Source organism: Pseudorca crassidens, chromosome 5 (genome assembly GCF_039906515.1).
Source record: "Pseudorca crassidens isolate mPseCra1 chromosome 5, mPseCra1.hap1, whole genome shotgun sequence".
Classification (NCBI taxonomy): domain Eukaryota; kingdom Metazoa; phylum Chordata; class Mammalia; order Artiodactyla; family Delphinidae; genus Pseudorca; species Pseudorca crassidens.
The window spans coordinates 78,557,074-78,571,841 of NC_090300.1; the positions used below are offsets into that span (position 1 = coordinate 78,557,074).

The 14,768-nt window shown below is 41.9% G+C and overlaps 3 protein-coding genes across 7 annotated transcripts in view; 2 read left to right on the forward strand and 1 right to left on the reverse strand.

The window, feature by feature from the left end:
• Window positions 1-6,040, reverse strand: part of IQCG (IQ motif containing G) — a 48,403-nt gene extending 42,363 nt beyond the window's left edge. For 2 of the 3 annotated variants that reach the window (XM_067738621.1, XM_067738620.1), the window contains exons 1-3: window positions 5,909-6,040; window positions 3,442-3,512; window positions 2,208-2,475 (exon numbers count right to left, since the gene is read on the reverse strand). In XM_067738621.1, coding sequence (XP_067594722.1) covers window positions 2,208-2,475; window positions 3,442-3,449 — 276 coding nt within the window. In that variant the 5' untranslated portion in view covers window positions 3,450-3,512; window positions 5,909-6,040. The remainder of the gene's footprint in view (window positions 1-2,207; window positions 2,476-3,441; window positions 3,513-5,908) is intronic. The other variant, XM_067738622.1, reaches the window with a different exon arrangement.
• A 204-nt stretch (window positions 6,041-6,244) lies between these two features.
• On the forward strand, window positions 6,245-9,900 carry RPL35A (ribosomal protein L35a). Of its 2 annotated transcripts, none has more exons than XM_067738626.1 (5): window positions 6,245-6,314; window positions 6,946-6,990; window positions 7,205-7,357; window positions 8,437-8,581; window positions 9,830-9,900. In XM_067738626.1, the coding sequence occupies exons 2-5, from the start codon at window positions 6,980-6,982 to the stop codon at window positions 9,851-9,853; spliced, it is 333 nt and encodes a 110-aa protein (XP_067594727.1). In that variant the 5' UTR covers window positions 6,245-6,314; window positions 6,946-6,979; the 3' UTR covers window positions 9,854-9,900. The 2 variants fall into 2 exon arrangements, with proteins under 2 accessions (XP_067594727.1, XP_067594726.1); XM_067738625.1 differs by lacking the exon at window positions 6,245-6,314 and adding an exon at window positions 6,325-6,514.
• A 3,900-nt stretch (window positions 9,901-13,800) lies between these two features.
• Window positions 13,801-14,768, forward strand: part of LMLN (leishmanolysin like peptidase) — a 78,130-nt gene continuing 77,162 nt past the window's right edge. The window contains exon 1 of one of the 2 annotated variants that reach the window (XM_067738618.1): window positions 13,801-14,038. In XM_067738618.1, the coding sequence (XP_067594719.1) occupies window positions 13,820-14,038 (219 nt within the window). In that variant the 5' untranslated portion in view covers window positions 13,801-13,819. The remainder of the gene's footprint in view (window positions 14,039-14,768) is intronic. The other variant, XM_067738617.1, reaches the window with a different exon arrangement.

A 14,768-nucleotide genomic window follows, 5' to 3' on the forward strand; every position in this document is an offset into this window, starting at 1 on the left:
ATGCCCTATAGGGCAATGGTACTATAAAAATTTATGAGTTAGAACAACTATAGTACTATAAAGTAAAAAAACAAAAAGTTATTTTAAGGGTCACAATTTTTAAAAGTTATAGAACTAACATTGAGAAAGGGGCTTTTAAGCTGCTATTAATCAACATAAGAGTACAAACCATTACTCTTTATACTTCTATAAAATCATAAGTAGGGCCTCTGTTAAGTCAGAAAATTTTGTGGGTGAAGATCATAAACCAGAATAAAACTGCAAAAGTTTTGTTCTTTTGTTTACTGGAGTGGTGACCACTACTGAATGTTGTTTATAAATTTGGGTTTTTCCTTCTCTGTTGAGTTTCTATGATGGAAAATTACCCTTTTTTAAAGCCTGACAGTAAATATCATTGATAAAACTTTATCTTGTTAACTGAATATCTTCCCTCTTTATTTTTGATTCTTACTGAAGGAGACAATAGAAAGGAAACACTAGTCTCTTTTGTACTATTTGTTAACTAGTTTAATTTAAAAATTAGACTCATTTTAAAAGCATTGAAAGGCTTAGTTCTTGGGTTTCCAATATCTTTGCTTTTCATAAGTTAATAAGGAAACTAATTCCTATAATACCCATTAATGTCTTAAAAGTACCTCAAAACTCATAGAATGTTAGTATTAGAAGGGATCATTTAGTTAAAACTCCATCACACTACTGAAGCCCGTGTGCCTAGAGCCTGTGCTCCACAAGAGAAGCCACTGCAATGAGAAGCCCATGCACTGCAACAAAAAATAGCCCCTGCTTGCTGCTGGCTGCAACTAGAGAAAGCCCACTCACAGCAACGAAGATCCAACACAGCCAAAAAATAAATAAAATTAAAAAAAAAACTCTATCACAATTTACAAATGAGAAAACTAAGACCAAGAAAGCGAAATGAATTGCCCATAGCACACAATTAAACCATAAAGGTCCCCAACTCCAAATCCAGTGTTCTATTAAAATTTTGTATAAACTTTTATAAAAGCTGTATAAACCCAGGTTATACATATAATAATAATAATAACTTTAAAATCGTAAGGGCCGGGCTTCCCTGGTGGCGCAGTGGTTAAGAATCCGCCAGCCAATGCAGGGGACACAGGTTTGAGCCCTGGTCCGGGAAGATCCCACATGCCACGGAGCAGCAAAGCCCGTGCGCCACAACTGCTGAGCCTGCGCTCTAGAGCCCGCAAGCCACAACTACTGAAGCACGCACGCCTGAGCCCATGCTCCGCAACAAGAGAAGCCACCGCAATGAAAAGCCCACGCACTACAACGAAGAGTAGCCACCGCTTGCCGCAACTAGAGAAAGCCTGCGCGCAGCAACAAAGACCCAATACAGCCAAAAATAAATAAAAATAAAATCAATTTAAAATCGTAAGGGGCAATTAAAGGGAAATTTAATTTTCTAATCACAATACATATGGACTTCTTTTCTGTTAGACATGAAAATCAATTTACCCTCTCATTTTTATAGCAATTTTCATTTATCATAGAATCAGAAATAAGAATATATTCTGTACAAATTATATAATGTAATTTTGTTAAACGTAATAAATATGTATTTGTATTTATAAATTGTTTCTATTTTATATCTACAACCCAAGTTATTAAAACTTACAAGAGCTTAAGAATTCATAAAGATTTTGCCCACTACCAAGCTGAGTTTTTTGATAACTCAGTGGTCCTTTGAGGAGGAGTCCATAACATCATTGAAAATGTAATGGCTGACACAATGATGTGGCTGGATATTTAAAAAGGCAGATTGCAAGATATTTAGCAATAACAAAGTCATTTTAGATGAAAGCAATATTGACAGGGTCCAGTTGAATTTCCTCCCTCTAGTGTTCAGTTAGCTTTTAGCAGCTGAGAAATACAAGATAGGTAAGACAACACAATTACTTGTTCCATCTCCTCAGTATATATATTGTATTTATACTGATTTATCTAAAGGCCTTTTAGAATAATGCCAATATATTGGAAGAAAAGGATATTCTGATTGGTAATGTACCTTGAGCTATGTCTATTTCACTCCATTAATTGAGAGTACATATCTCATAATTATTGTAGCCTTTTATCTGATATGAAGGTGCTATTTCCCAAGTTAAATTGAATGGCATAGGTACTGACAATGATGGAGAAATAAAAAGAAAAGAAAGCAAAAATTAAGTAATGCTGAATGTATATACCACGCTGATATTTTTTCTTTTTTCATACTGAACTGGCATGATATAGTTTAGAATAGAGAGCTGGTCTATGGTGTCCTCCAGAACTGCAGAGATCCTCAGTACATCTAGAAGGGAGAGTGGCTCCATGACTTCTGGGATGATTTCTACGGCTGTTTCTTTGGCTGTTTCTTCATTTTCTTCTACAGCAGTAGGTGGTTCACCTGTCACTGACACTGTCACCTCAGAATGCCAGATTTTTGGAGGAAGATTTGAGGCTTCCAGCTGACCTCTAAGAATGGAGGAAAAAATAAGTCAGCCACCAAATGTTTAAAAATTACTTAAACTCAGAAGCAGAGGCAGCATGTAGATTGGCTCCTACAAAGTCCATTTTGTCATATAATATAACCAAGATAATGAACAAAAGTAGTTTGCAGATGATTCTGCTAAATACCTCCCAGTAACATTCTGACCTTCCAAAGAAAAGCAACTTACTGGTTAATAAAGATATGTAGCCTGGGCTATTTGGCTATGCTTAACCAATTTGAACTTGGGCTAAAATAAACTTTTTTCTAGCAACATCTTTAGATGCCAACCAAAACTGTCTCATGGTTAGTGAAAAATAGAACGTAGTAGCCATTCTCCAAGATGGACCATATGATTCTCACCTTCTTGTACTCTTGCCCTTTGGTAGTCTTCCCCACATTGAATAGGACTAACCTATGTAACCAAAAGAATATTGTGGTTTCCAAGGCTAGGTGAATTTGAGACATTAAAGCTTCTCCATTATTCTCTCATATCTCTCACTCTGTGGGGATCCAGATGCCTTGTCACAAGGACACTTAAGGAGCCCTGTGAAAAGGTTCATGAGGGTGAGGAACTAAGGCCTCTTGCCAACAGCCAGCATCAACTTGCCAGCTCTGTAAATGAGCCATCTTGGAAGTGGATCCTCTAGCCCCAGTCAACTCTTCAGATGATTGGCCAACTTTGACTTATGAGAAATCCCCAGACAGAACCATACAGTTAAGCTGCTCCCAAATTCTTAAACCATCCAACCAAGCTACGCCTAAATTCCTGACCCACAGAAATTGTGTGAAATAATAAATGTTTATATTTTAAATCACTAAGTTTTGGGGTAATTTGTTACACAGCCATAGGTAAACAATACACGGAAATTTAACATAAGGCATTTCATATATATATATATTTTTTATATATATACATATGAATATATAATAAATTGGAATTTGGAACATACTCTTCCATTCTTCTTGAGTTAGTTTTGTTAACCTCCTTGGTACATTTATAATCTCACAAAAATGCAGTCACCTAAAGTGGGAAGAAAACATTGAGATTAGTTTAAGGGAATGTTGAATGACATTTAAGTTATTTCTATACTCTTCCATTAAGAGAAAAAGAATTACAAGTGCTGTGGCTTATCCCCCCTTTTGGCTTAGCAGAGCAGTCCCGGAGATGGAAGAACCACTGCCACCGTGTGGCACAGGTGTATTAAGTAGTCAGCTTAATTATTGGCAGATAAATATAATCTTCGAGTTTCTTAAGGTAAATTAGTGTCCAGCATGGCTTTTGTATGTTTTTTAATTATATTCTGAGTATTAATTGGTAATCTTTATATAACAAATTTACTTTTGTTATTCTGATTACTAAAATATTTAATTTGATGGCTCCATTTCCCTGATCTGCCAGATTAACAGAATTTATTGCACCCAGACTTAGAAAAACAACTGATATCGCACTTAGAAAAACTGTATTTATCCTGAAAATCAGTTTAACACTGCTGTTAAGATGTTACCCTTCCTCAGTAAACCAAAGTCCTTTCTGCTTAAATAAGCTTTACAATGAGAACACCCTATGGAGATTCTTGCTCTATACTGAATGAATAATGAATGGTAAGTTTCCAGTGTGATTTTGTCCACAGTAAAGTGATCCTGAGGAGGGCGGTTACAAGTATGTCTCATGCAACAAACATCTTATATGCAAAAATTAAAGAATCTTTATGTAAACTAAAAAAAAGATACTCCAAACTAGCCAAATTTTCTGGTTCAAGGACAGTCTTAGGAGGAAATAGCACGGTATTAAGATTTTGGTTTTTTGCTGTGGTGTTGTTTCTTTATTTTTCCATATTTTAGGCCTGGGGCATAGGTAAGTGTGCCTCACATAGGTAAGATGGGACTATGCTTATGTAGAATCCAGTGCTTTCGTTCTGTTATGGCTTCTCATTCCTCAATACTAGAAACTCAGGAGTCATTTCTGCTGCCATCCTGACATCAGCATTCCCCCAATTCAAACCACCATGAGGTCCTGTGGATTTTACCTTCAATTTCCATCTCCCCCAACACCATGCTGAATATAGCTGTTGTTTCTTGCCTGAACTACTCTAACAGCTTCCAAATTTTTTAAAATTAATTAATTATTTTTGGCTGCATTGGGTCTTTCTCTAGTTGCAGAGAGCAGGGCCTAGTTTTCATTGCAGTGTGTGGGCTTCTCATTGCAGTGGCTTCTCTTGTTGCAGAGCATGGGCGCTAGGTGCACGGGCTTCAGTTGTTGTGGTGTGCAGGCTCACTAGTTGCGGCGCATGGGCTTAGTTGCTCTGTGGCATGTGGGATCTTCCCAGACCAGGGCTCAAACCCGTGTCCCCTGCATTGGCAGGCCGATCTTAACCACTGCGCCACCAGGGAAGCCCCACAGCTTCCAAATTAAAAGTGATCTTTTTGAAATGAAGAACTCATCTTTTAAAGTTGAAAATTTCATCATGTCTCTCCTTAGAACCCTTCAATGGTTTCTCACTAACTTGCGAAAAAAAGTAAAATTCTTAACTTGGACCATAGGGCCTGCATGATCTGGGCTCCTCTTCCTCTCCAGATCCATCTGGCACTGCACTTTTATTGCTCTCATGGATCCAGCTTCAATGGGCTTCTTTCTCCTATGGAATCATGCTCCCTTCCAACTCAGGGTCTTTGCATATGCTATTCTTTCAAGTTGAACGACTCTTCCCCTTACCTCTTCACCACTGGTCCATCAGGTACTAGCTTAAATCAGTGGCATATTTCTAGGTATCTGCCATTTGCCCCATCTGGAGCCAATCTCCAGAGAGAAAATTTTTTCTCACATTACCTTCTAATGTGCCATATATTTTACTCGCTCATTGTCTTGCTCCGCCTACTAGGATGTAAGCTCCATGAGGGCAGAGCTTTCTGTTGTTCTGTTTACTGCAGCCTCCTCCGAGCCAAGAACAAAATTTCGTACATGGTAGTCAGTCATTCAACAAAGTGCTGACAAAAGGAATGAATCCATAGGGCAACACATAAATGTGCAATAGTTAGGAAATGTAAATCTCTCACGTCCACTAAGCTATCCCATTCTAGTCTACGAATATTTACTGAAGACCTATGGCACGTGACCACGGTGCTGCGCGCCGCCAGAGTTTGGCAGCTGAATGACTTCTCCTTAGAAGGCAACAAAGCCTTTTCAGGACAGTGCTGTTCACCCTCGGAGTCAAAATGAAGACTGGCGGTAAGAACTTAAGTCATTTCTGGAAAGGAGTAGAAGGAGGAAAGGAGTATGGGGGTGGTGGGGGACAAAAGATAAAGAGAAGGAAGAGCTCTCTTCTCCTGCCTTTGTGTTCGCAGTCTTTCTCTTCCTGGCTAGGATCCGAGAGTTTCCGTTCGCCCTACTGCTATGTGGTAAGAAGGAAAGATACCCACTTGTTGGCGAATCAAATCTGGGGTATTCGAGGCGGGGGTAGTCCTCCAGTCGGGCTTCACTTTTCCCGCTACGGCACCCGACGCCGCCGGAACCAAGCTAAGGTGTTTCTATGGCAACGCAGAGCTTTGGAGGACCTGTTCTTCTCCTTTAGCTGGCTACCATTTTGCCTCCCTCTGTTCCAAAGTATATAGTACATGTTGCAGTTTACAAAGATAAAAGGACTTAGGGAAATAATTGTACGAGTGCTCTTGAACGTGGCTTATTTCAGTCAGAAGACGATTTCTGAAGCTTATTTTTTTGGCGGTGGCGGGAGATACCTAAATGGGGGGGCGGAGAGGTGTTTACCCACGAGGCCACGCGGCGGGGCCTTCTGTTTCTTTTTCAGCCATCTTGGACGCTGTGGAGGTGTGTGGCGTTTCCGCGGCTGAACTTTGGGCGCAAATAAGTGGGGTCGGCTCGGCTATATGCCTCTCATGAGATGCTGGTGCGGCTCCGAGGCTCTACCAGCTAATGATTTCTATGGATTCCAGCAACAGGGAGGACAGGATGGAGGAGATACGGGACTGATGGTGCTGGTCCCCTGACCTCCGAGAATGGGTGCTCCGGTAACTGGAGTTGCTTGCGGTCCCTAGCGGAATAAAATAAAATAGATGCATTTTGTCTGGCAGCAGTGGCACTTTTAGGCAGGGTTCTTTGTTCATTTACTCCCACCTCAAACCTGGCTTTGCCTGTTTACTATGTCTTTCCTTAGCTTTTCTTTCCCATTCAGTCTTTAAAAGTCTTGTTCTCTGCGTGCTTCTCTGGCTCCTTGATCTTTTTTTTTCCCATGATCGTGGCGTGAAGTTTATTAAGGCTTTCTTTTGGGGTTTCTAGGAGTTACTTCCTGTAGTGTACTGTCTTGCTACTTTAGGTTTTGTCTTCCTTTTGGAATTTGCTTAGTTATCAGGTATTCTCTGAGTTTGGGGCGCTATTCCAGAGGAGACTAGGTGGGAAACGAGCGTTGCAAGATTTTAAACTGATTTATTTTTGTTTTAAGGCCTGCTGGGAACAGGACTTCTAAAACGACAAATATGTCTGGAAGGTATGCGTTTTAAATATCATTGCTTTGTACTTGTAGTTTGTTTATTAGGCGTGAGCCTACATGTGAGTTTAAAACTGGTGGGGAAAAAATTTAGATGTTTGCTATATAGGTAACTTCTAGGTGGTTGTCATTACAAGCCAAATCATACCTGTGGTTTGTTGAAGTTAAGTGAGATCTTTTAACAGCTTATGATTAACAGTATATTTTGTCTTAGGCTGTGGTCCAAGGCCATTTTTGCTGGCTATAAGCGGGGTCTACGGAACCAGAGGGAGCACACAGCTCTCCTGAAAATTGAAGGTGTATATGCTCGAGATGAAACTGAATTCTATCTAGGCAAGAGATGTGCTTACGTGTACAAAGCAAAGAAGTAAGTTGATAGTATTGTGCTTTTTGAATTTTCACTTGATTGGTCTCATTTGAAGTTAGTTAAGTAAATGGTACTGTTGTGGTTTCTACTTTGGGAGTTCAAGGAAATTCATGGTTAGTGTTGGATATAGGTGTCTTCTGCACTTAGAAAAATTACAGCTATTGTTTTAAGGATGGCATCAGGTCCTTGTATTATGATCTTAAGGTTTTATAGAGCATTTTTCATATCGCTTAATTCATTTTGTTGATCTCTTGAAGTTACAATTTTTATAGATGTTTAAAGATGTTATCTCTAGAGCATTGGTTCTTAAACCCATTCCAGATCAATTAAAATCTCTGGGATAGAGGTGGGGGCGGGGGTGGAAGCAATGGGTGGACTATTGTGTATTTAAATTGGTTTTAAAAAGATCTTTGGGAACATGTTTTCATCTCCCCCATCCCCCTTTCCTCCTGCAACCAGAGTGATCCTTTAAATTTTTTAATTTTTTTCCCACTCGTGGTTTGCAGGATCTTTAGTTCCCTGACCAGGGATTGAACCCGGGCCCTTGGCAGTGAAAGCGTGGAGTCTTAATCACTGGACCACCAGGGATTTCCCAATCCTTTAAAATTATAAGTCAAATCATCTGTACATTGCTCAAATTCCAACTCTTCCCCATCTCATTTAGTAAAAGCTAAAGTCATTAAGGAGCTTCTAAGACCCTATGCATTCAGGGCTCCCTCTGTCCTCTCTTAACCCAGCTAGGATTCATCTCTTGGCATCGTTTGCCTTTCCACAAGCCAGGGACACAACCTCCGTTTTTAACACAAGCTGTTCCCTTACCTTCGAGTCTTTTTTCTGGTGTTAGCTTCTTAGTAAGGCCTTCCCTGGCTATTTAAAATTACAAACAAGTTCCTCTCTCCCTACACTCAAAATGTCCTCACATTTCTTGTCCCCCCCTTCCCTGCCCCCTCCGCATATTACAGCTATTACCGTTTAAGCTAGGGTTGAGGGCAACTGGTCTATAAGTCACCTTGATTTTGTACCACACTATACTGGTTGTCTGGGTTCTCATGCCTTTTTTAATCTTCTTTTAAAATCAGCAATACAGTAACTCCTGGTGGAAAACCTAACAAAACCAGAGTAATCTGGGGAAAGATAACTCGTGCTCATGGAAACAGTGGCATGGTTCGTGCCAAATTCCGAAGCAACCTTCCTGCTAAGGCCATTGGACACAGAATCCGTGTGGTAAGTACATTATTAGCAATGTGGCACCTTTTGAATCAAACTAAGCTCACGGTGTTTGGCTTTGACTACTAAGGACTATTGTGATTATAAAATGTCACCAATAGATCATGCTGTAAAATTAGGGGCTACTGTGTAAGTGTATTATGGAACATTTTCTTGGCATTATAAGAAAAGTGAAGGCAAAGGGTTCAAATGGATTATGCCTAGATTTCAGGTAATTGCTAAAGCTGCCTGGGGGTGGTGGGGAATAGCACAGTTGACCCTTGAACAACGCAGAGGTTAGGGGCACTGTGAGAAATCCACGTACAACTTTACAGTTGGCCTCTTCATCTGTGGATTCAGTCAACTGCGGATTGTGCAGTATGCATTTACTGAAAAATCTGTATATAAGTGGACCCGCACAATTCAAACTTGTGTTGTTCGAGGGTCACCTATTTAAATGAACAATTTTATGGCAAATATATTTATTGGGCTCTGAAGTAATCGCTAGAAAATAAAAATTCAGCATACCTTTTCCTGGCATAATTAATATTTCCGATCTCTTCATCATGACAGTCTTGTTCAAATAGGTATTAGTTTTATTTTATAGAGGAAAACCAATGCTCATGTCCCAGGACTTCAACTACAGATTCTGTGATATTTTTAACAGGATAGCTCCTGTTTTCTTCAGTTAGGATCCATTTTTATTCTATTTTATTTTATTTTATTTTGCGGTACGCGGGCCTCTCACTGTTGTGGCCTCTCCCTTTGCGGAGCACAGGCTCCTGACGCGCAGGCTCAGCGGCCATGGCTCACGGGCCCAGCCGCTCCGCGGCATGTGGGATCTTCCCGCACCGGGGCACAAACCCGTGTCCCCTGCATCGGCAGGCGGACTCTCAACCACTGCGCCACCAGGGAAGCCCTAGGATCTATTTTTAATAGACATGGCTACATCCTTGGGGTCACAGGGTACTTTTGAACCCTGCTGAGCAGTTGAGATTTCTCATCAGAGGAGGTTTTTACTATCATTAGAGGAAGCAAAATTAAATGGACTCTCAGGTTCCCAGTACTGGTTCTTAGTTAAAGAATGTTCACCTAGAAACTGAAGGCTCTAAAAATTTAGTTCCCTTCCCAGTAGGCTATAAGTCATTGGGTGCCTTTCAGAGATGGGTAATGGGACAATGGGAGATTTATTCATGTTGTGGTATTCAATAACTGTTTGTATATAACATGCACTTAATGACATTATGTTCTTTCCCCCCACACCAGATGCTGTACCCTTCAAGGATTTAAACTTACTGAAAAGTAAATAAATAAAAGTGTGGATTTGTTCCCTTGTATTTTTGTTAACACGGCTTGAAAAATTCTTTGCCCTGAATTCAGTTGCGAAGTGCTTAAATGGTGGTGGTTATCGGGCATTTTCAGAGTATACGGGAGCCCAGAGAATATGGCAATTACAGAGATTTAGACAACAGGAGGGTTTTGATGAGGATAGGATGTATCTGAATATAAGACCTTAAATGTTGGGGGGAAGGTTACAAGTAAGCTTTATTTGGGGACGGTGGAAAGGAGTATCTTGGAAGGTTTACAGTGATGGAGTGCTGGAACCTAGCCTATGAAAAGTTTTTGGACAAGTAGAGATACCTGCAGGAAGGATAGAAGTCAGTTTTTAGCCAGTATTGATATACACCATGAAATTTTTCCAGATTTCCACATCAAATGGATCTATAACTTTTCCCCTTATTTCAGCTATGGTACTGGTAACTGCCTCCCTCATTAAATTGAAAGAAACTGAAAATATCTTAACTTCCTAAAGTACCTTGTAGTAGCATGCACTTGCTTAATATAGATTGGTTGGGAAACTTGGGGCTTAAAAATGGTAGTTGGGAGAAATTTGAATGAGGATTATATTGATGGTATTTGGCAGCTCATTTAGATGAGATATCCTTGGGATTTGTGACTGGACAAAGCATCCAGTATATAACACTTGACTGGAAATAATGTCTCAGTTGAAAGTGTCCCTAAATTGCCACATACCTTAAAAAATCTTGGTGGGGGGTGGTCAGGATTGCCTGGACAGGGTTGCTGTCCTTTACTCCATGTTTTAATAGTAAAGTGCAGGATTGAGACGTTTTGGCATGATACAAAGGCAACTAAGCAGGGCTGCAGAATATTTTTAAATCTCAGAATGTGCTGAATACAAGTTTGAACCAAGGCATCAGTTCGAGTATGGTGGATTTAGGTGTTTGATGCAGTAGCAGGTACTCCTTTTATTAACCAACAGATCTTGACATTCCACTGAAAATACCAACAGAAAACTGGGAGTTTACCAAACAGCACCCCTTTTAACAGATTTTAATTGTATTTGTTTTCTCTAAGAAGCAGATTCTAAAAAATTATTAGCATGAAGGCGTGCAGCAGTTCTACGGTTTGCTTAGTTTAATGGTGGCCCTGAAGCCAAAATTGCTGTTGGAAGTCACCGAAAAGGGGCTTGTGTTTGTACTGCCAGTCTTATTTGTCTGGCAGCAACCCTCAGGAGCCATGGCCTCAAGACAAACGAGGTGGATGGTAAGGAGAAGCAGCTTGGAGTCATTGGTCAATTATGCTCTCTTCGTGGGATCTAAGCAGTTCATTTCATGGCCCCACAACTTGAAATTTGGTTAGGGGACTTCCCTGATGGTCCAGTGGTAAGGAATACGCCTACCAATGCAGGGGATGCAGGTTTGATCCCTGGTTGCGGAACTAAGATCACACATGCCGCGGGGCAAGTAAGCTCGCGTGCCACAACTAGAGAGAAGCCTGTGCACCACAAGGAAGAGCCTGCATTAAGACCCGACACAACCAAAAGACATATTAAAAAATAAGGGGGGTGGTGGTGCTTCTCTGGTTGCACAGTGGTTAAGACTACCTGTGCAGGGGACATGGGTTCAAGCCCTGGATCGGGAAGATCCCATATGCTGCGGAGCAACTAAGCCCGTGTGCCACAACTACTGAGCCTGCGCTCTAGAGCCCATGAGCCACAACTGCTGAAGCCCGTGCGCCTAGAGCTCATGCTCCGCAACAAGAGAAGCCACCACAATGAGAAGACCGCACACTGCAACTAGAGAAAGACTGTGAGCAGCAACAAAGACCCAACGGAGCCAAAACATAATTTAAAAAAAAACAGCCAACATAAACTAAAGGTTAACTACTTTGTTGTGCCAGTTAAATAGCTGTACTCTTGGGAATCTTCGAATAGAGGAAGAGATGCTTGGGGGTGGTACTTCAGAAAAGGGAAATGGCACAAACATTGCGAAACCAGAAGGCACTTGAACAATTTAACTGGGTTATGTAGTGTGACTGAAACCAATTGGAAGTAATTGGAAGGTAAGTCTAGAAAACTACCAGGTGCCAGGATTTTAGACAATAGTCTTTTTTTCTTTTTAGCAGTACGTGGGCCTCTCACTGTTGTGGCCTCTCCCATTGCGGAGCACAGGCTCCGGATGCACAGGCTCAGTGGCCATGGCTCACGGGCCCAGCCGCTCCGCGGCATGTGGGATCTTCCCGGACCGGGGCACGAACCCGCATCCCCTGCATCGGCAGGCAGATTCTCAACCACTGCGCCACCAGGGAAGCCCTAGTCTTTATTTTTATTTTTTTGGCTACACTGCCCATGACATGTCGGGGATCTTAGTTCCCCGACCAGGGATGGAACCCTTCCCCCCTGCATTGGAAACACTGAGTCTTAACCACTGTACTGCCAGGGAAGTTCTAACAATATTCTTGTATTAGAGTGTCACTGGAGAGCTTGAGTGACAGGTGACAAGATTCATATTTTTCATATCCCTGTGGCAACCCAGCATAAACTGAAGGAAGGGAAAACCAGGTAGGCTTTGCAGTCTTAACTGAGATATTTGAGTACTTTAATAGAGCAGACTAAACATTAACCGAATGTTAAAACCAATTGATTGTAGAGAGGAGTCTTCAAAACTAACTTCCTAGCTTTGGTTGCTGAGCGGGTAACAGTGCATTTACAAAGTTGGGGGACTAGGAGACGGTTGGGGGCGGGGAGTGAGAGCCTGTATTACGCTTTTCTGAACCCATGGCGAGGTTTGGTCAGTGCAAAGGCAGTCCTCAAGCCAAAGCTACATTGGAGGAGTTGAATGTTTCACAGAAATGAACTTAAAACGGCGAGCAGCTTGTCCTTTAGACTATTGAAACTGCCCCTCCACCAGCATGACACTGCCTTTACCGCTAGGAAACTGAGATGACCGGTATCATTCTTTACTCACAATCCGCAATTTCTTTGTGGTTTTGTGTAGAGAGTACGTTATAAAGTGATATATTTTGTTTGAAATCCCAGCTTCCACTAGTTTTGGAATGTAGACACATCTAATGAGTCTACTGGTAAAATGCCCCAACCATTTTTTCTTTAAAGTACATTGTCTTCACCAATGAATTGTAAATTCCTGGGGATTTTCTGTCCTTTTTTTTTTCTACTACAGTTCCTAGCATAGTAATTTACAATATTCAGTTCCTGAAATGACTGTTACAGCTCGGTGCTTTGAGTCCCTGGTTTTAATTCTTTGTTTTGTGGGCCACAAGATTTGTCCCAACTTAACAATTTCTTATAGTTCCTCACGGCTCAATTTTTAAGGTAGTTGCCTTAATGGCAAAGATCTACCTAGTCTCCGGGGTTAATGCAGTTGCAATTCTTACATTCATAGAAGTTAAGGGATGGGCTTGAATAGTAAAGAACACATTTGATTTTACAGAAAATGACTTTCATTAAGTGGGTCTAACACGATATTGTAAATCAACTAAAATTTTTTTAAAAAGTAGGTCTAGAATTGGTGACTCAGGATAAGTAAAAATGAAAATTACATTCCACTTACCTTTTATACAGAGAGCTAACCATAAAAGATTTTGCATGTGTCTAAGCACCTGGCACCTAGTAAGTGCATATCTTTTCGGTGAATAACTGAATTAAAAAGTGAAAAACTGCCTCAGTAAGGACACCGACGTATCAACATCCCATTACCAACAGCACCCACTAGTCTTCCCACAGCTCAGCTCACGTGGGCCGCCAAGTGGCTTTTATTGGCTGGTTTCGCGCGAATGAGACGCGATGGACGTGATGCAACTCAGCGTCTTCCGCGGTGAACTTCTTATGGGTGACGCTAGCCAATCAAAAAGCACCTTTCCACCGCCAAGTCCCTCCACCTGCCTCGAGAGGCGAGGGGCGGGGCTGGCGCTGGGCGCGGAGGCGTCACGTACTCCATGGTAACGACGCTCGGCCTGAAGATGGCGGCCGAGACGGGTGGAAGAGCGGGCTCCGCAGCTTCAGGCCGGGGCCCGAGCCGGTGGCACTGGAGCGGTTCTTTATGGGTCCGAGGCGTTTTACTCCTGTTGGGCGGGCTCTGGGCAAGCGCTACATCTATTCCTGTCTCCTTGGGCAGTTCTTCTCCCTGCCGGCACCACGTCCCCTCTGAGTCTGAGGTAGGGCGACAGAGGGGCCCTGTGAGGGTAAAGTAATACGGGAGGCGATGGCATAGAGGATGGTGATTGGAACAAGCGGTACTGGAGGAGAAAGCGAGATTGGGCCAGAGACTGAACTCTTAGAGGGCTGGGACCTGGTATCAACTCCCTTCCTGCACCCAGCAAAGTGGCTCAGTTAGGCGCTCAGAACGTCATCAGGTCCTGCGCGGAGGGTTGTGCTTATCAGGTAGTCCTAGAGCAATCGTTTTCAAACTTGAACGGGCCGTCAGAATCACCTGAAAGACTTGTTCAAACACAGATTGCCGCTCCATTCCCTCCCTCTGCCCACTTCTGACTCATTAGATCTGGGATGGGGCCTCAGAATTTGCAGTTGAAGTTCCCAGATAGTTGATGATGCTGCTTGTCCAAGGACCTCACTTTGGGAACCACTGATCTAAAGGTTTGAGAAGAAATTGATAGGAGAGCTAGACAAAGGCATTGAGAGGATACTGGGGATTCTCTGGAGACAAAATTCAGGTTGATTTTCAAGTTACTTCATCACATTGCTTGCTTTACCCTGTTCTCCTGTCCTGGAAGTGCCTGCCTCCCTCCCATTACATTTTTATTCCTGTCTAAATTCTTTCATTCTGAGTTCCTTAACCTCAAGGCAGCCTGCTGAAACCACCCCCAGTAGAATGTTCTTTCCATTTCACAGTACGTCTTATCTGTACTCTCTTCTGGCACTTAACCA